We start from the raw sequence: 21615 nt of genomic DNA on the forward strand, positions 1-21615 counted from the left end.
GCCAAATAATTTCCTCTGAGTAGATCAATTCCCTTTCCTGGCAAACTGTGGACAACTCCAGCAGTTATTATCCAAGATATTAAGTCAGTCACTAGGTGTGCTTTATAAAAATGTCCGGGTATGTACACCCCGCCAATTCCATTTACTAAAACTTTCACATTCAAGGAGCTCTCTCGTAAAACCTTATATCTTTCCCCACAAGAGTGTTTGGTTTGCTCCCGTATTCCTGACAATAATGATAGTTTTTCCTGCCTCACTTAGAGGGTATGGAGTTACTTTCCCCTTTGACAAAAATTCATTATAACTTTCGTGTATTTTATTCTTAACCACGACACTCCTTTTAGTTTTATTATCTGGTTTTGCAATTGTTGTTGAAGCTAAGGCCTGGTCTGCTGTACTTTCAATAAGAGTCTTTTCCTCTGCACCAGTTTTTCATATTCCAACATCAGCTCTGTGTTCACCTCGCAATTTCCAGCATTCTGAACGAAGATGACCCGTTTTGTGACAAAGATAACACTTTGGCTTGCGAATCTCACTTCCACCCTCAGCACCTTCCTTTCTGACGTGAGGAGGTGATCCTGCGGCATTCCAAGCTGTTCCTTCTTGCACCTGGCTGCTGGCATATTTTCACTCTCCCACTTTCTATCCTTCTCAAACTTATGGGGATGAAGGACATAAGAGGTTGGTTTATTCACAAGCTCAAAATCATCAGCAATTTCTGATGCTTGCTTAGCTTTCAAAACTTTCAAGTTATCTACATGAGTTCTCACTAATGAAAGAATGAAGTTTTTAAACTCTTCTAAGATAATCAAATCGCGATGGTTCTCATGTGTGGTTTGCATCTTTAATTCCCGTATGAAGCAATCAAAATTAATTTTATTCACCCTCTTAGATTCTACATATGCCTACCCAGCCAATGTCTGTAAGCTCCGAAAATTCTGGCAGTAAGATTCAGGGACTAACTCATACGCGGCGAGATTAACCTTTCTCTTGCTATCTGATACCATGCAGAAGCCTCTTCAGCAATCATGGCATAAACTTCATGAGCTCTGCCGACCAACTTGCTTTGCATAAGCACTGCCCACCTTTCCTTTGGCCATTTCATCTGTTTAGATATTTTTTCAGAAGATATGAAAAATGCCTCTACGTCCCTTTCCTCGAACATAAGAAGAGATTTAATATATTTAAGCAACTTTTCACTGGGTCCTGACCTGAATTTTCCCTGGATTCAAGAGAACCCTTTGTCTTAGTTCCATCTCTTTGAACTTAAGTTTCCTCTCTTCTCTTTCACTTTTTCTCCGAAATGCTCCCGCTTTCTCCTTTTCCTCCTTTTCCAATTCATGTTTTTTCTTTAATTTCTAACAGAATCCTAGCGACTTCAATGCATCACTTGTAACTTATGACCTTCTTATCTCTCGTAATCCCCTCCTTCTTCTTCTTCTTCTTCTTCTTCTTCTTCTTCTTCTTCTTCTTCTTCTTCTTCTTCTTCTTCTCATTTCAGATGTTGGTTATGTTAATTATCTCTTCATTTTTGGCACCTCATGTCAATTCTAACACAATTTTGCTGCCAATTCCTTTACTTTATTCTTAGTTAAAGTTATCAATTTAGTGAGGAAAACATTCTGCTTTCCCAAAAACTCTGCTGAGACCACTAATGCCATTACTATGGTGTAGACTTATTATACAAGCCAGGCTTCTTTTGTTTCTTCGTAATTGCCGTTAAATTTAGATCCCAGCAATCGAGTTCCCAACTGATATGATCCCAGGCGCGAGATCATTTAATATGATGCCAGACGTAAGACCCCAATTTATGTGTTATCCCCAGAAAGGAGCAATTCATATGATTCCAAAGGTGAGCCCTCCAAATTACTTTGATTCTGATCACGGATGCAAGCTGCCAAATTAAAATATGATTCGACTGAGGATGAGCCCCCAGTTAAAAATATGTTACGACCGCTCATGACAAAGCCTCCAATCAAAATATATGATTCTGATCGTGGTGGGAGCAATGCACTGTCAATTCAGTCCCGTTGCTCCACAGTTCGCATCATATTTCTTTAAGCAGACCAAATCCAAGAAGGCAGCAGCCAAATTGAACAATCTAATAACCCCCAAATGAAGTGAACCAAATCAGCTATCTTTAGATATCAACAAATTAACTATTTATTTAAAATGAAAACTTAAACACTACTAAGATAAATCAATATCTAAAGACTTTATAACTTATTATTTGAAAATGTAACTCCCACATTCGCACACACAAACTAACAGTAGTTTGTTTTTTAATTAGCTGCCAGAAAAGATGGAGAAAAACAATAAAGTCTTTGCAGATTACACTTCTGACAAAGGATCTTCTAATACAACACAGTCAAAGTTGACTTGAAGTCTTCTAAGACCTGATGAATCCGAAGATCCTTCCAAAGATAGGAATTCAGCAGTTCAGTTCAGCAGTTGTTGTATTAAACTCTTCTTTTTTTTCCAGCGATGAATGCAGCAGATCAGTAATTTGTTGTGAGAGAATAAAAAACTATTTTTATTGCTATTTATTTAAGGAATTAATTTGGCTTGAAGCTTTTACGAATTTTGAGAGAGAAACTAAATAAGGTTTAAATTGACTAAGAGAGTGCTCCTTCTTCCTTCACGTGCTGGAACACTCTGTCAACCGAACAAACCAGTTTTTTGCCAACCAGTTTTCAAGGTCGAAACGGATACATTGAGGCTGTTCTCTCTCTATTTGTGGTTGCGGCCTGGCAACCAGAATACACTTCACAGTCTCCGGAGCTTGCTGCCTTAAAGATGCACTGATCGTTTGCAACCTTAATGGAGCACCAGAATATTTCCAGAGGAGGTGCAGGAGCTTGGCAGTGTTGATGCAGAATGTATGAACATTGACACCAGAAACTAGCACAGCTGGAGAGGGCTACATAGGATCTAGCATAGCTGGACAAGTATGCAGACGAAGTGCCATAGCTGGACAGGGATACTCACTGAACAGCACAGCAAGTCAAGAATATTCAGAGAGTGGCACAGCAGTGTATAGATTACCAGTAAAAAGCATGGCCAGCCAGGGATAAGCAGGCATTAGCACAGCATGACATGGATACCCAAAGACAAACAATTTACATCAAGAAAATGGGCCCACTGACAGGATCTGCCAAAAAGCCACGAAGGTTCTGCGTGCCACACAAGTCAGCAATGTGGTATATGAATTTCAGTGCCAGTGCAATGCCAGGTATGTAGATAATACCACCCAACAATTGGTCGATCATATCAAACAGCACATCCCTTTGGCTGTTCGCAATAGGCAGAGTATTAGATGTAATCAACCAGCCTGTACTTGCAAAACCCAGACCAGAATGTCCAACATTTGTGTGATTTCATGATTGGAGAGCACTTGCTGAAAAATCGTGAGCACGCTAAAATAACAGTTTAAGATTATCAGTTAGGCATGCAATGTTGCTCAATAACACTTGTAGAAGCTGCATATATTCATACACTCGTACCTGTCCGCTGCAGGCAAAAACAACATATACAGCCATTATGTTTTTTTCTTGATGTAAACAAAGGCATGAGGGACAATGGTTTCCAGATGCATTCTCCATGGAAACGCCTCGACCAATCAGAGTAGCCTCGCCAAACAATCAGGACCCATTTCGCATGTAATATCAATTGTTGTTCCCTTGAAATTTGGCACTCGTCAGTCCTGATAAGTGCAAGACAAAACGCTTCGACAGCATGTCTCTTCCTTCAACAATGTTCATGTTATGTACTACCAAGCAACTGTATAAAAAAATAAATTATTGCCGCAGTCACAGAATGAGAATGGGAATGGAGTTTCCCAGATGTGCAGGGTGGCCGGTATCTATCCAAATGGATCCCAACGAAAGTGATCTGATTCAGAAAATTCAGGGAAGGAAATACCAGGCTCCTTTGGGAGTTTAAAGACTTTTTGATAAGTAGTTTGCCCGTATAAGTTGTGTGGTTTGAATGGTGAAATGTTTGTTAAAGTGAGTCAGTACAAAGGATTCAACATTTCACCTTCTTCCTTAACACTGTCTCCAACCCGAGGCCATAAGATCGGTGTTTACCCAATGTAACAATCATCAGCTATCAGGTACCTGGTCATTTGGCAAGCATTTCCTTCAGTGTGCAACAGAATGTCGGAGAATTATTAATAGTGATGACGGATTGATAGTCTGACGGATTAACTGTTTTGTAAGAGCTGCTTCTGTGACTGGCAATCAAATCTAGTCAGCGGTTGTGAGTGCACTCGATCCGAGGCACTATACCACCAGGGAAAGCCGCAGGCACGCAATGAGATCATTGTAAATATAATTAGATTTGTTAGTGTTACGTGCAACTATATTTTTGATCAGTTGTGTTGGACATGTTTTTGTCGGATGCACTGTCCCTTACAAATCTATTAAAATGTATCTTATTTTTCAGATGAATCTGTCTTCTGTTGACAAGCAATTCCTCTCTATTTGTTTCTCTCTTACTATTCAAATACATGTAAATATATATTCACAACACAGATGCACACTGACACAAAGAACAAAGAACAAAGAACAGTACAGCACAGGAACTGGCCATTCGGCCCTCCAAGCCTGCGCCGATCTTGAGGCCTGCCGAAACTAACACCTTCTGCACTTCCGGTGACTGTATCCCTCTATTTCCATCCTATTCATGTATTTGTCAAGATGCCTCTTAAACGTCGCTATCGTACCTGCTTCCACCACCTCCCCTGGCAGCAAATTCCAGGCACTCACCACCCTCTGTGTAAAGAACTTGCCTCGCACATCCACTCTAAACGTTGCCCCTCTCGCCTTACACCTATGTACCCTAGTAACTGACAGTTACACCCTGGGAAAAAGCTTCTGACAATCCACTCTGTCCATGCCACTGATAACTTTGTAAACCTCTATCATGACGCCCCTCCACCTCCATCGTTCCAGTGAAAACAATCCGAGTTTATGCAACCTCTCCTCATAGCTAATGCCCTCCAGACCAGGCAACATCCTGGTAAACCTCTTCTGTACCCTCTCCAAAGCCTCCACGTTCTTCTGGTAGTGTGGCAACCAGAATTGAATGCAATATTCAAAGTTTGGCCAAATTAAAGTTCTGTACAGCTGCAGCATGACTTGCCAATTTTTATACTCTATGCCCCGACCGATGAAGGCAAGCATGCTGTATGCCTTCTTGACTACCTTATCCACCTGCGTTGCCACTTTCAGTGACCTGTGGACCTGTACGCCCAGACCTCTCTGCATGTCAATACTCGGAAGGTTTCTGCCATTCACTGTATACTTCCCACCTGCATTAGACCTTCCAAAATGCATCACCTCACATTTGTCCGGATTAAACTCCATCTGCCATTTCTCCACCCAGGTCTCGAACTGATCTGTATCCTGCTGTATCCTCTGACAATCCTCATCAATATCCGCAACTGCAACAACCTTTGTGTCGTCCGCAAACTTACTAATCAGACCAGCTACATTTTCCTCCAAATCATTTCTATATACTGCAAACAGCAAAGGTCCCAGCACTGATCCCTGTGGAACACCACTAGTCACATCCCGCCATTCAGAAAAGCACCCTTCCACTGCTACCCTCTGTCTTCCATGACAGAGCCAGTTCTGTATCCATCTTGCCAGCTCACCTCTGATCATAGCATATGTTATTGATAAATAACACAGATATGCACATAGCAGTTGTCTACTTTCATTGTGTTGAATCTGAGTGATGACTTTGGGACTCGGTGTGTGTGATTGGATTTGTTGCAGTCCGCTGAGAACAGGTGATGGAAATGGGCAGACATTTTCGCTGACAGCTGAACGTGGTCCGGTAAATTTGCCTCAGCTTTCTGCAATGTATATTTCTATTGTTTGTAGGTGACTGGAAATTCATCGAGTCTGTGCAGGCTGTTTCAAAGAGCAATCCAGTTAGCTCCACTACTCTGATCTTTCCCAACATCCCTGCAATCTTCGACTTCAAGCATTCACAAATACAGGTAACAACTTCGAAAATCTAATCAATGAAAATTTGCAAGACTTTATTTTAAAACTAACTGCTATGAAGCTGAAAATGAGTACTGTGGGAATGGTTTCATTCATGATTGTTTTCCTTTGTTTGTCCGTCAGGTTTGCATTTCAATTTGTGTTGGAAGTTGAAGAGAAGTTTATGTCAAGTTGAGGGCACAATATACTACGTTTAAAGCTACAGATCGTTAAAATGGCAGATGGTGATTTTTTTCAGCACCTCTGATACTAAACCCTCTCAATGCCAGTCAACGGGTAGATTGATGAAAGAAAATGATCATTGGGAGAACAGAAATGTTACTGCGGCATTTAAAGTTATTGACCATATTTATAAATAAGCACGGTAAGCATTTTGATCAATTGAAAAGTTCGACTCTCAAATTACCCTATTCAATCCTTTCCCAATCCGAAAAACCCTGAATCAATTCGCCACTGAAGCTTCTATATTCCAAGTGGTAGACACCTATTTTGCATAATTTTGGCTCATAATCTAAACATTAGAATCATACAAACATTCTGGTGGATCTTCTCTGCCCTGTTGCCAAGGCCAATATGTAACCTTGATACAATACCATGCCCAGAACTGTACTCAGTGCTCCAGGAGTGGGTAACCAAAGACTTTTTAATAGCTGTAGCAATCTTCACCTCCTTTATGTAACTGAATCTAGAACAGATTTATTAGTGACAGCAACCAAAATATACATACGGACTCAGCAAAATTATGAGTTATTTCATCTGAATAAACTTTTCAAACATTGTGGTTTGAAAATTAATTTCTTTTTTTTTAAAACAAACATTTTTTCTAAGCTGTATGAGAATCCTGACTTCAAATCTCGGCGTCATTTGGTCAGGGAAAAGTTGTCAATGTTCATATACTCTGCATCAACACTGCAGAAGCTCCTGCACCTCCTTCAATATTGTTCTCCTTAAATCGCAGTTCTCAAAAGGAAATTGTATAATTGCTTCAAAGAGAAAGAACACAGGGCTATGTGGAGAGAGCGGGGATGTGGGACTAATTCAGCAGCTCTTTTGAAGAGCGGGATAGGCACGATGGGCCAAGAGTCTCCTTATGTGCTGTATCATTTTATGATTCTATTATGGATCCGTCGCACCAACATTCTATTTCTGTAAAACAAGATCGTGAAATACAGCATGACTAAACAGGTTAATGTTCTGCGAGTGTTTCTAAGGTTCACCCAGCCATAGTGTTTTCATGGTGCAGTGGTCACCATGTTCACCTGCCACACGAAAGGGCCCAGCTTTGAAACCGGAGGAAGCATTTTCAAAATGTATTCAAATAAATTGGGAAATATAAAATAATTCACATTTGTTGTTTGATAATAATACAAAAAATGATATATCCCACTGGTCTATGTGCGGATTTCTCCAATTTGAAGAGACATCCTGTGTCAAGGTGCTCCCTGGAGCACCCTTTAGCGAGATCGTCAGCATTGAAAACTGCATTCGCTTTGCTACTGATGGGAAGTGCATTGTCAATATTGTTATTTCAAGTAGTTGCAAAATTGTTGATTCGGCCACCAGACACGGCCATATGCAGCCTCCTTATCCAACCTGAAAGAGCTCTGTGGTGGGGTAACGGCATTGAGTAATTGATCCCTTCGACAAGGTTTTGTTTGGGAGAAAAAAATACTTTTATGTAGCGCCTGTCCCGTCCTCAGGACATTCCAAATAAACAGATAACTTTTTGAAGTTTTGAAGCCACGGCTACCCTTTTACAGGACAATGGTGATTGTACTAATAGTCTGCATCCACTTCACCATGACCAAGTTATCACTGAACAGTAGGTTCTGGACGAGGAGACGGTCACTGGCGACTCGGCTGTTCTCTGTTTCATTATCTTCAGTTATTGTATGTTTGGTTTTGCTCTTCTGAAGATTAATTCACGGGGGCGGGCGTGGCGGGTTCGGGTGCGTTTGGTGGGGGGGGGGGAGTGCCGGTGCTGGTTTGGCAGAAGGCAATCCAGACTTGTGTCTCCCACCTGTGTATTTTCTGTATATATTTTATGCCCTTTTTTCATTGTTGAGTCCCACAGATTTAAATAATGTCCTGCAATACTCACATTTTGATCGTTGTTGTCACTATATTAGCTCCCTATCTCTCCATTTCCCAACATTCATGGTGTTGGAAGAAAACAGATCAGAACACAGTTCAGAGTTGAGTTAAAGAGGGTAGAAAGTACTCGAGTGGAAACAAAAACAAGAGTTGCTGTCGTTACCTAATCCACTCTGTCCTTGTGGGTCCAAGAGTTGTTGCTCAATTGTAGGAAACATGTGTAAGAAATATGCACACGTACTCACATACAGATACACATACAGACACACACAACCATAGACACACCCAGACACCAGTACACAGAGATTTACACACGCAGTCCCGACATTCTGATGTGGATTAGAATAACTCTCAAATGCACTCAGGATGAACAATTCATAGCAGCATTTTGCAAATCTTCTAATAGTATCAGAAGTTGCTGTTGCTGCTGCCAATCCATGCTGGCCTTTTCTAGGCGCTTATATCCTCGACAAAGAGCATATCCAGTCTCCGGATACATTTACTGTAGGCAGCCTTCTGCAATATTTTCCTACATTTTACCTGCAAAGATTCAAACATTCTGATTATACCTGACTTCAAATTTACCATAAGTTCCGTCACAGGGACAACATTACAAGCTAATGAACGCATCGAATTCTCCATTCCAGTCCTCCATGTCTCCAAAATGTTCCTTGCAAAACTTTAATAATCAGTTGCACTTTGTGTTTGGTGGACTGTTGCAGACTTCACATGGGTTTGGATTTGTAGAACTATAAAGATATTTATAATGTGCATGCTGGTGTTGGCACTCTGATTAATTTTAGATCATTTTAGATATAAAAATGGACGGCTTATTATGGTCTGGAGCCTTAATGAGAAGACACTTTAATATATGTGTCAGCATCAAGCGTACTGAGAGTATGCAGTCAATGGGCTAACTGCATATTGATTTTACTGTTCCCAGCCTTACTGAGGTCCTGAATAGCATGACACCCCCCACTGAGGACGAATTTAACACCATGCGGGAAATTTACCTATAAAATCCGGGAAATCCCAAATTAGCTTTGAATTCGTTTCCTCCAGTGGAAGGGACAGTCAACGCGCTACATTTGGTTTGAGCGTTCCTGGGTTAAGAAGGGTGAAAATCTACCAGCATTTCAATGACTAGCCAGCGCTGGTAAAGATTATGTCTACATATTGTTATGATCAAGGCGGGAGTAATGCACTGTTAATTCAGTCCCACTACTGCACGGGTCACAGCATATGATTAAATTTTCTCATCTCTCAGAAAATAGCGAAAGTAAATACTTTATTTATCCGCAGAATAATGCACACCAAACCAGGTTTCGTTAAACAACAACAAAATTAACATTTATTAGTCAACTAAATCTCAAACAATAATGAGATAAATCTATATATGAAAAGATTTCCCTACTCTTTATTCTTCCTAACCCTCATGCACAGGCATATACATTCAAAAATCGGTTACCTGGGGGAAAAAGGATGCTTTCATGTACAACGGTTTGTTCGAAACAAATAAATAATTGGTTGTCACAGTCTGATACATATTTCCAGATCGGTGAGGTGTCCCAGGGTCGAACAGTTGAATGGCACACCAACTCTCTCCAGACGAGACTGATGAACAGTCTGTAATGAGTAGGCGTTCAAGGCAATTCGTCTGCAACAGGCGTCACACAGATCTTTCAGCAAAGTGTGTAGCAACAGGTGTGCTTGGATTTGGAAGTAGCATTTTTCAGGATCTTCCAAAGCGCAAAAGGCATCAGGAATCAGTCTTGAAGCAGGGATTATTCATAGACTGGAGACAATAGTAATCTGCAACTTTAAAAATACAGGGCTTCCCCTCTGTAAAGCAGTTTTCCTCCACAGAGTGTTGCAACTCTACTTTCCTGGGTCATTTCTCTCCCCAGGCAGACACTGGAACAAGGGTTAGCTCCCATGCATTTGATTTGCAACTCCTTCAATTTCTTTTAACTTCATGAGAAAATTGGAATTATACTTGATGCAGGAATTATTTTCAAAATAAAGAATTTTTTTTGGCTGTCTATCTGGCACGTCTAACAGCAACTGACTTTTCAACCCAAATGTGAAACTAACTTATGACAGTCAAGTCATATGACAGTAATAAATCTTCCCAGTTGCTTGGAAACAGGTGCCTTTCAGTCTGCACACTTCTACCACCAAGTTTCAGCATTCAATGTTCACAGACCATTTTATTTCTCATTGTCTAAAAGCACACAGAACTTTTTTCAAAACGTTTAATCAAAACTCCTGTGACAATATCAGTGACAGCTTCGATTAGCGCACCACAACGAACTGGCCAGTGCTTCTCTCTGAATCTGGAAGTCCCTGATCATATGACAGAATTACTGTTCTAAAGCAGCGCCGTTAACAGGTAGAGTTATTCGCCAATATGATTTGTTTTGTGATGAAACAATATATTGTTATTAGAAAATATTTTCCTTGTATAAATGAATTCAATCGACAATGACATTCTTGCAAAGCTCTGTGTTGTTGGGTTATAAAACAGTGACGAGCAGAATATTCAGCTGGAAATAAGAAGTCGGATATTGATCACGTCAGTGCGTCTCTGTCACATTCAAAACTAATCACTGTAAAATATTAATCCCATCATCCAAAAGCTAGCCGGAACATATGGATCCATTTTAATAAAATATAACGCAGTTAACAGCTTCCAACTGTCTTGTACCCAGCTCCTCATATCAGAGCTGGACCCGGTTTTTCCTGAGCCAGAAGGCTGATATCAACAAATTAATTCAGGAATCACAGCGATTAATTTCAACAGCTACCAGTTCATCTTCAAAGATCTCACTCTGTTAGAGAGACGGCGGGTGGAGGATTGTACCCTTGTCCATTCATAGTAATTAGGACAGGAAGAGTTTTCACACTCAGAAAAGGGTCATAAATACAGAAATATAGATAGAATTGATAATAGGGAAACTGTAAAAATATTCGTGAATAAAAAGGCAGGAAGGTAATCACGCAGTCCAAGATACCTTGATCTCAAAGCTGATATTTAGAATTTTCACGTGAAAAGGGGAGATAACCATTTAATAGAACTCGTGCGAGTGGTGTTGCAGCTGATCTCACTGTCACGGAAAGGGGACGAGGTGTTGGGGGAGGAGAACGTTTCTGATATGTCTTCCTTTTCCCTCATCCAAGGATTCCCCCGCTCTGTGGGTGACAGGTCTCTCGACTGTGTCCGTCCCATTTCACACATCTCTGCCCTTACCCCTTCCCTTCCCTCCCATTACAGCGACAGTGTTCCCCTCGTCCTCACTTTCCATCCCACCAGCCGATATATCTGAAAGGTCATCCTCCACTAATACCACCACCTCCAGCGTGATGCCGCCACCCGAAACATTTTCTGTTCCATCCCCTGCCAGTTTTACATCGGGACCATTCCCTCGGTGACACACTGGTCCACTCCTCCATCACCCCCACCATCTGAGGCCCCAAACACTCCTTCCAGGTGAAGCAGCAATTTACGCTTCTTTTAATTTCGTATATTGTATTCACTGCTCACAATTTGATCTCCCTGCATTGGGAAGATTAAACTCAGATTTGGTGACTACTTTGCTGCACACGTCTTCAATCATTACCCAGAGCTTCCGTTTGCTTGCCATTTAATTCACCACACTGCTTACACATCTGTCCTCGGCCTGCTCCAATATTCCACTGAAGATAAGTGCCATCTCAAGGAACAGCACCGCATCTTCAATTTGGGCCCTCTACAGCCTTCTGGACTCAATACTGAGTTCAATAATTTCAGATCATGAGCCCCATTTTCTTTCTTTCTTTCTTTCTTTCTTTCTTTCTTTCTTTCTTTCTTTCTTTCTTTCTTTCTTTCTTTCTTTCTTTCTTTCTTTCTTTCTTTCTTTCTTTCTTTCTTTCTTTCTTTCTTTCTTTCTTTCTATTTTTGCATATTTCCTTTATTTATTTTTTTAACGATGTGCTTGTCATAAACTCGTTTTCATGGTTTTGCTTGCAGACAGAGCTGTTCATTGTTATTCCATTCGCACTGTCTCAAGACTCATGCTTTGTCTTTTATGAAAACTAATTAGCTCTCCATTTGCATTCGGTCCCATGACATTTAATCTCGTCCCTCTCCATCCTATCACAGAACTTCCCTCTTGTTCTTCTTCACCCACCCCCAATCCATTCATTGGCTCAAAGACTGTTACATTTCTAACTCTTGCAATTTCTGATGAAAGGTCACAGACCTGAAAAGGTAACTGTGTTTCTATCTGCACAGATACTGCCAGAGCTGCTGGGAATTTCCAGCACTTTCTGTTCTCATTTAATAAACCTTTGATTCGGCTTTATTATGAAGGATGGAAAAAAGCAAGACATGTAGGTGGAGTTAATATACAGATCATCCATGATCTAATTGAATGTGGAATAGACTTGAGGGGTTAAATGGCTTCTTTCCATTCCTATGTTCCTTCATAATGGTACCTTCATGGGAAGGAGATTAAGCAGATTCCTCAGTGCACGACTAAGCTGATTGGAGGAGTAAACAGTTTGGCTGTTCTATCTGTGGGAAGAGATTTCAAACATCAGTGTGATTGGAAAAGCACCAAGGTAAACACACACACCAGAGGAAGCGTGTTCCAGTGCACTGACTATGAAAGACCAATAACCAGCTGCACAGCCTGAGAAAAAAAATCATATCATTCACAGCAGGGAGAAACCAGATGCGTGTTCTGTCCATGGACGACAATTCGACTGATTGTCCAACGTGGAGAGATGCAATGACATCCACACCATGGTAAAAGCATGAAAATATGTGGATTATGGGAAGGGATTCAATTAACCGCCTGAGCTGGATATTCCTCGACGCAGTCACACTGGGAAGAGGCCATCCACCTGCTCTGTGTGTGGGAAGGGATTCGCTAAGTTATCCCATCTGCTCACACTCCAAGTATATTCACAAGGGAGCGAAGGCATTTAATTATTCCGTGGTTGGGGAGGGAGTCAGTCGTTTATACCAATTTCTGAGTTCACTGTCACTGCAGGGTTGGATTTTGCTGTTAATAGCAATGTTAATTGCATCTGAGGCTGTTTACCATTCGGCATAAATTTCAAATAAAGCAAAGATAATTGGTCAGGTTCAAACTTTGGAAGGCTGAAAACATGATTGATAAAAGTTTAATACACTTCCTTGGCTTTGTACTTCATGCCTTTCGTTATAAAGCCCAGGCACAGGTCTCATCAACTTTTCCTGCCTCCTTCAAATATTTGTGTTCAATCATCCTCAGATCTCTCTGTTCCTGCGTTCCTTTTTAAACTGTACCATTAAGCCGGTATTGTCATTGATAATTCTTCTTACCAAAATGCATCATTTTACGCTTCTGTGCATTAAATTATATCTGCCATGTGTGTGCCTATTTCACCAGCCTGTCTTTCTCCTACTGAAATCTGCTACATTCTTCTTCACCGTTTAATGCATTGATTGTTTTCTGTGTATGTAAACATTTTGTTTCTCAGATTAGAGGACGGTAGACAATCCCCGAGGGTCAATGTTGCGATTACTGCATTTTTTGCTTCCATATAAATGACTTGGATCTTGGAATACAGAGTAGAATTGCAAAATTTGCTGATGACGCCAAACTTGGATGTGTGCCCAACAGTGAAGATGATATGAACCACCAACAACAGGACATGGATAGGCTAGCAGAATGGGGAGAGAGGTGGCAGATGAAATTTAATACTGACAAGTGCGAGGTGATGTATTTTGGCAGAAGGAATAGGACGAGAAAATATATACTTAAGGGCACAGTTCTAAAGAGTGTTCGGGAACAGAAGGACCCAGGGATGCACGTGCATCGATGTTTGAAGGTGGAGTATTGTTACGACCAATGGGGTATTTTAGTTACAAGGTTGGGTTGGAAAAGCTGGGTTTGTTCTCCTTAAAACAAAGGAAATTGAGGGGAGATATAGCAGAGGTGTACAATATTATGACAGGCTTAAATAAGTTAGAGAAGGAAAAACTGTTCCCATTAACTAATTGTATGAGGACTCGGGAACACAGATTGAAGGTTTTGGGCATGAGATGCAGGGGGAATATGAGGAAGAACTTTTTTTTTACACAGTGCGTTGTCATGATCTGGAATTCGTTGCCCACAAGGGTGGTGGAAGTGGAGACAATCAATGACTTCAAGAGGAAGTTAGATGGCCACTTGAGGGAAATAAACTTGCAAGTCTACCGGGGATCAAACAGGGATGTGGGACTGACTGGATAGTCTGTGAAGAGAAAGCATGGATTCGATGGGCAGAATGGCCTACCTCTGTGCCATAAATGACTCTGTGACTTTAAGCACTTAACCTATAAATATACATCAAAAAAGGCAGTATTCCTCATACCAACCCCTGGTGACAGCACTGTATACCTCCCTCAGTCAGAAAATAGCCATTCACCACTACACTCTGCTGTCTTTCTTTAGCCAATTTTGTATCCATGTTGCCACTGCCTATTTAACCCCATTGATTTCAATATTGCCAAGACGTCTATTACACATCACTTTATCAAACACTGTTTGAAAGTCCATACATATATCAATCTTCATGAACCCTCTCCATTTTCTTCATTTAAGTAATTAATCAAGTTTCTGTGATACGAATTGCTTTTTTCAAATCCCTGGTCAAAGTTATATTAAATCATGTTTTTCCAAGGAGAGTTAACTTTTTTCCCGGATGTTGTCCACTTCAGAGTATTTTCTTCTACTGAGGTTAGTTTGACTACCCTATATTGCCGGGTGCATGCCTCTACACATTCTTTGAACACTGAAGGAACATTTTCAGCCCTCCAGTGTTGTGGCACCCCGGCTGTATCCATGGAAGATTGACATATTGTGACCAGATCTCGACAATTTCCACCCTTCGTCCCTCCAGCAACCGAGGATCCATCCTATCAGGACCCGGTGACGTTTCTACATTGAGAGCTGCCAAACTATTTATCTACTTTTATCTTGTCCGATTGCACTGGCTGTTATTCTTTATCGTACCACCGGCAGGTTTCTCCTCCTTAGTGAAGACAAATTCAAACTAATCACATACTGTTTAAATTTAATGTAAGTATTTAATGAATTTACATTTGTCAATGTGTGTTTGACAGCAATTTATTGCCAATTATCTCATTGTCTAAAGTTAAATAATTTGTGTTTCCACCAGCAGATATACCACCCCCGAGTCACTGCATTGTGTTTTTCTGGGAACGCTTCGATGCTAGCGGGACCCTGGAAGCTATTCTAACAGAAGTACAAATAAGGAAAAAAATCATTTATGCTCATTCAGGAAAATGGCTCAGCATTTAGATGGATTCAACATCAAAAGGCATGCCAGAATATGAGGGCAGCCTGATATCAAAGTTTGCTGATAGCATTATTAGATGGATTCAATACCAAAAGGTATGCCTGGAGTGTTAAAAAAGGCATAGAGACAGCAATGAGAATTGAATTTAGTCATGCCATTTTTTTAGTTATCCATACAAAAAAAATTAAAACAATGGATGGATTGTGGCAACGCAAGCTGCAAACATCGAAATAGTTGTTATGCCTCACTTTTTAACAAGGAGGTAACAGATCTGATCGAGAAATGGTAACGAGAGGGTCTTTCAAAGGTTAGTTGTGACACTGTTCACATTAACATTAGCATTGTTGACAACAGCTGTGAAAGCTGAAGATGAATCAATCTCAGGGGGTGGATGAGATGCATCCCAGGAACCACGTGGAAATAGAATCATAGAATGATAGAAAATTTAAGGCACTGAAAGAGGTCATTGGCCCATCGTGTCTGTGCCGGCTGATAATCTATCCACCCAATCTCATCCCATTTCCAAATATTTGGTCCGTAGCTCTGCAAATTAACAGGGAGAAAATATAAGGGCATTGGGCATAAATCTAGAGAAATTATTGACTACTGGAGACGTGTATGGGGGGAGTAGGGGGTGGGGAGGCGGTGGAGAGCAGATGTTATGTCTATTTATCTAGGGATAGGAAAGTGTTCGAGGAAACTGCTGATCAGTGAGTTAGATGGCCATTGTGGGTATAATTGTGGAAATCCTTATTAAAGAGAATTTGGCGTCGCAACAGGTCAAAAACTAATCTTAAAATATAATCAATAAGCATTCATGAATGGGAGAACTTTGTCAACATAGTTGACTAGTTTTCTCTGAGCGTATGACAGAGGAGCTTGATAGGGTTAATGCGTTGGATGTAGTACAGTTGGATTTGTGTAAACCTTTTATAAACTTCCTCTGGAAACAATTGGAATGAAAAGAAATAAAGCAGGAATCAGTCAAAATATTTTGAGAGGGATTTGTAATTATTTGAGCAATAGATCCCAAAAGCTGCTGTTATAGGGATTGTCATCCCCCTGGGAAAATGTTGTCAGTGTGTCCCACAGAGAGCTGTTTTGGACCTCTTAATTTTAATAGCTTTTTAAATTATCTGTAACGAGGAATCACAAGACAACGACTACATTTGCAGATGAAACAGAGCTGATGCAGTTGTTAGACTACAAAGCCGAAGAGAATTAGCTATTTGGAAATTGGTCAGACAGGCGACAGATAACATTCAATGTTGAGAAATACAAACTACAGCACATGGAGAGAAGACATTCAAAAATTGTCTATCACTTAAATGAAAATAAATTAATTTGTACAGAAAATAAAATACATCTGTGTTTTTTGATTCACAGTAAATTGAAGCTATCATGACAATGAACAAAGCAAATCAGACGTTGGGTTATAAAGAAAGGAACATATTGAGCTTAGATCGTGAGATAATCCTACTTCTTTATAAATTATTGGTGCAACCTCACTTAGATTGCTGTGTACATTCTGGACACTACAGGATGTTCCAACCATTGAACAGACACCGAAGAGAGTGAGCAAAATAATAAAGGGGATGGATTAGATTAGGGCGTGAGGAACGTTGATGCAAATTGAGCATGTTCTCATTGGAAAGTGATAGGTTAATGGTGTGGTATGCTTTTTGTGTTCAAGATTCTAAAGTGACGAGGTGATGTAGAGCTCGACACGTTTTCCGGAACAGAACTACCAGAGGTCACGGGCTGGAATGAAGAGGGTAGCATCAAAGCCAATCTGCTGAAACACTATTTCACTAAGTGGTCGATCTAAGGAGCATACTCCCTTCAGATAAGGTGGAAGCAGCTGATATTGATTTTTACAATGCCAACTTGTATGATTTCATTCATTGGATGCCGTTTTGGGATACGGAGTGTCAGACGTTTGAGGCATGACATGTGGTAAGTGTAGCATTGCTTGAGAGGAACCGGTGATTTTGTAAATATGTTTCCTAAAGCTCTCAACCACCGGAGTCTTCCTCGCCTCTGTTGTAGACTAGATGATAACAATTACTCTGATTAGTCAAAATCTCTATTAACATTATATCATGGTATTACCAGGGTGGAAGAATGCAAAGTGACTAGAGTGCATAGTCGAAGTTGAGATAACATCCTATTATAATGTGATAAGTTTCCTTTCACGATTTGAGTTTTTGTTGTTTGTATCCATTTTTTTTAAATGGAGCACTTTTGTTTGAATAACTTTTATTGATGACACAGGGTGTTGTTCTAATTGGCTAATGAGAGGAATAGAATGTGAACTAGATGTTGTTTTGCCTTTTTCCTGCAGCATTTGCTGTATTCCTATGTTTATGGCAGAGGAGTGAGGCTGTGGATATGGATTGGACAACAATGCATGGGGAGTTACACATTTCCATTTCAGCCCCTATCCTACCCTTAAGACGCAAATTATTTCCAGCAAGGATATTGATGTCCCTTAGTTAAATAGTTAAACGTGATATCGAATAACAGATCAGAAGTCATAATCTCTGTCTCCCACATGAATGTTGTGATACGTCTGGACACTTGGGGCTGTTGGGAGTGTACTAAGCTGGAGTCAGCACGCAGAAGAGAACTGGAAACTAAACGATGCCACGTTAAAACACTGAATTGTGCGGTGATGCGACTTGTCTATGCATTCTTAAACTCACACAATGGATACAGACCGCAAATCGAGTGACTACTTTTCTGGGAGGGGGGGGAGGGGGCATGTGTGGCATGAACAATGACAGCAATGAATGGAATGTGGCATACAATTCATGGTGGATTATACTTTTTCATTATTCCAACAATCTAACAATTAGTCTCAGTGGATATTTGACTCCATTCTTTAACTCCTCTCTGAATTCTGCCTGGGTTCCTCCATAAATAAACGGATTAACGCAGGAGCTCAAAAGCTGAAGCATCAATCCGCTTTGGTCCAGAATAATATTTGATTCATTGAAATTAGAGCCAGAAAAATAACTAAATTTCGCAATTCGGACATAAAGGAAATTTGTAAGAAGTGGCAAATACAGCAGGATAAAACTGCCCGAGATGCAAAAGAGTAAAACGATGGACTTTCTCCGCTTCCCCATCTCTGGATCACTCTGAGTCTCTCCATTGTTGTTGGCCGTGAGTCTCCTGCGAGCTCTACTGGCCGCTAGAATGTGCCTGACAGTCAGAACATTGAGCAGTAAAATCAGAATGAATGGGAGACAAGGGGTGAAAATGTGCACCATCCAGACATATGCGATCAATGCGGGTGATGTATAAAATATTAATTTTATGTTGCAGAACCAGGGTACATTGTCAATTATATATAAATGTTCATGCATATAATACCAGAAGGAATTTATTAAACAGCTCAATCTGCAGACCGTTCCTATAACCCACGCTGCCGTTTTCTCAGTGCAGTATTTTATTTTCAGCTTCTGGTAGCAAATGGCTATACAGCGATCAAAGGTGAAAGCGACAGTTACACAAACAGAACAGTCTACCATCGCAAAGTTTAGGACAATACGGAAAATGCATACAGTTGTGATGAACAGGAAACTGAATGGGTAATAAATACCAGCAATCCGATCTAATATCACAACGGTGATAATGACCAGGAGATCTGTCACAGCCATGGACACCAGGTAGTAAGTGATACATCTGGAGAGACCGCATCTTCCTCGGGCCAGGATCACAATCACTGCCAAGTTAGCTGTAACAGAGACAGAGAGACTGAGAGAAGGTGGGAAAGTGTATGTGTGTGAGTGAGCGAAATAGGACAATTACTGGTCTGATGTCCAACAAAATCAGCCCTTTTACAGAATTCACAGCTGTAACACATGATACTGAGTAGAAAACTATCGCTGAACCATCAGAAACTTGTTTCTATGTTTGAAATAATTTGGATTAAAAATAAGACAGAACGATAATATTGGAATGAAAAATCATATAATCACAAATAATGTAGAACAAGAAGGCATCAGAAATCCATTGTAACCAACATGGGGATATCAAGCAGACAAGAACGATAACACCAGTAACAGATTGTAGAAGATATTTAAAAGGGTAAAAAATACAATAAGAAACGACAAAAGTAGAAAAGAATAGCAAAGTAGGAAAACCTTTCATTTAAAACGGATTATATCCTGCTGAGAATCTAAAATGTTCCATTCAACAAATTATTGCAAAATGATTCACTGTTGAAAAAAACGACTGTCACCCTATTCAAAAAGATCCACAAACAGAGCGAACAAAATGGACAATTAGTGTTTTCTCAGTTTGCAGACGGGATTTTATTTATTCATTCCTGAAATGTGGGCGCCGCTGGCTAGTTTAGTGTACATTACCCATCCCTAATTGCCCTTCAGAATGTGGTGGTGAGCTGCCTTCTTGAACCACTGCAGTGCATGTGGGGCAGGTACACCTGGATTGTTGAAGGGAGTTCCAGGATTTTGACCCAGCAACAGTGAATGAACAGTTATATAGTTACAAGTCAGGATATATTGTGGCTTGGTGGGGAACTTGCAGGTGGTGGTGTTCCAATTTATCTGGTAGAGGTTGTGAGTTTGGATGGTGCTGACTAGCGATCCTTGTGCACTGCTGCAGTGCATCTTGCATACGGTACACACTGCTGCCAGCGTGCGTCGGTGATGGACGGAGTGTATTTTTGTGGATGGGATGCCAATCAAGCAGGCTGCTTTGTCGTGGATGGTGTCGAGCTTCTTGAGTGTTGTTGGAGCTGCATCAATCCAGGCAAGTGGAGAGTATTCCATCACACTCCTGACTGTGCCTTGCAGATGGTGGACAGGCTTTGGGGAGACAGGAGGTGAGTTACTCACTGCAGGATTCCTAGCCTCTGACCTGCTCTTGTAGCCACGGTATTTATCTGGCTACTCCAGTTCCGTTTCTGGTCAATGGCAATCCCCAAGATGTTGATAGTGGGGGATTCAGCGATCTTAATGCCACTGAATGTCAAGAGAGATGATTCGATTCTCTTTTGTTGGAGATAGACATTGCCAGGCACTTGTGTGGCATGAATGTTACTTGCCACTTATCAGCCCAAGCCTGGATATTGTCCAGGTCTTGCTCCATTCCTACACGGATTGCTTTAGCAACTGAGGAGTCACGAATGGTGCTGAACATTGTGCAATCATCAGCGAAGATCCCACCACTGACCTTATGATTGAAGAAAGATCCACAGTTTCCACAGCTGTTCGACAACCATGCTGGTGGAAATATGAATAGTGTCACAACTGACTCTGAAAACCCTCTAGTTCCCATTTCCAGGGCGGCACGGTGGCGCAGTGGTTAGCACCGCAGCCTCACAGCTCCAGCGACCCGGGTTCAATTCTGGGTACTGCCTGTGCGGAGTTTGCAAGTTCTCCCTGTGTCTGCGTGGGTTTTCTCCGGGTGCTCCGGTTTTCTCCCACATGCCAAAGCCTTGCAGGTTGGTAGGTAAATTGGCCATGAGCAATTGCCCCTAGTATAGGTAGGGAAATATAGGGACAGGTGGGGATGTGGTAGGAATGTGGGATGAGTGTAGGATTAGTATAAATGGGTGGTTGATGGTTGGCACAGACTCGGTGGGCCAAAGGGCCTGTTTCAATACTGTATCTCTATCCATATTGATTAGATCTGCTACCCTTTTGAGCCAAGATCCTTCTTGACGACTGTCCATATGTGATCCTTTAATATACAGGCGACCCTAACTAATTTTGCATTTTGTCCGACTTAGCGAAGTATCATGTTGCCTGGTATAGTTAGTTCCCAACCTTGGTCACCGTGGAGCAATGTATCAATAATGCTATTCGATCAAACCATTTATCTCCATTTGTGCCACTAAATTTTCTATCTTGCTTCGTATCCTCTGAGCATTCAGCTAAAGTGCTTTTAATTTTAATGTTCGGCCATTTTCCCCTGATTTTACCTCATTCACTGATACACAATTAGTGTTAAACTCTCCGCCCCTTCCTCTCACATTCTCCTTAACCTTACCCAAATTGCTACTCTTATCTGTGCCCTTGACTATTCTCTTTACATGCATTAGTTCCCCATCACTTTCTGCTTCCCCAGCTTTTTACGTTAAAGCCCCATCTACAGCGCCACTTGTTAAATTCACCTGGAGACTGGTCCCAGACCAGTT

General features: G+C 41.0%; 1 protein-coding gene across 1 annotated transcript; it reads right to left on the minus strand.

Moving 5' to 3' along the window:
- Positions 1–1386: 1386 nt before the first annotated feature.
- On the minus strand, positions 1387–19108 carry LOC137348868 (probable G-protein coupled receptor 139). The gene is made up of 2 exons (XM_068014100.1): positions 18296–19108; positions 1387–1488 (listed from the first exon to the last, which is right to left on the minus strand). The coding sequence occupies exons 1-2, from the start codon at positions 19106–19108 to the stop codon at positions 1387–1389; spliced, it is 915 nt and encodes a 304-aa protein (XP_067870201.1).
- Between the last annotated feature and the right edge of the window lie 2507 nt (positions 19109–21615).

The sequence above is a fragment of the Heterodontus francisci genome, chromosome 34 (assembly GCF_036365525.1).
Source record: "Heterodontus francisci isolate sHetFra1 chromosome 34, sHetFra1.hap1, whole genome shotgun sequence".
Lineage (NCBI taxonomy): Eukaryota > Metazoa > Chordata > Chondrichthyes > Heterodontiformes > Heterodontidae > Heterodontus > Heterodontus francisci.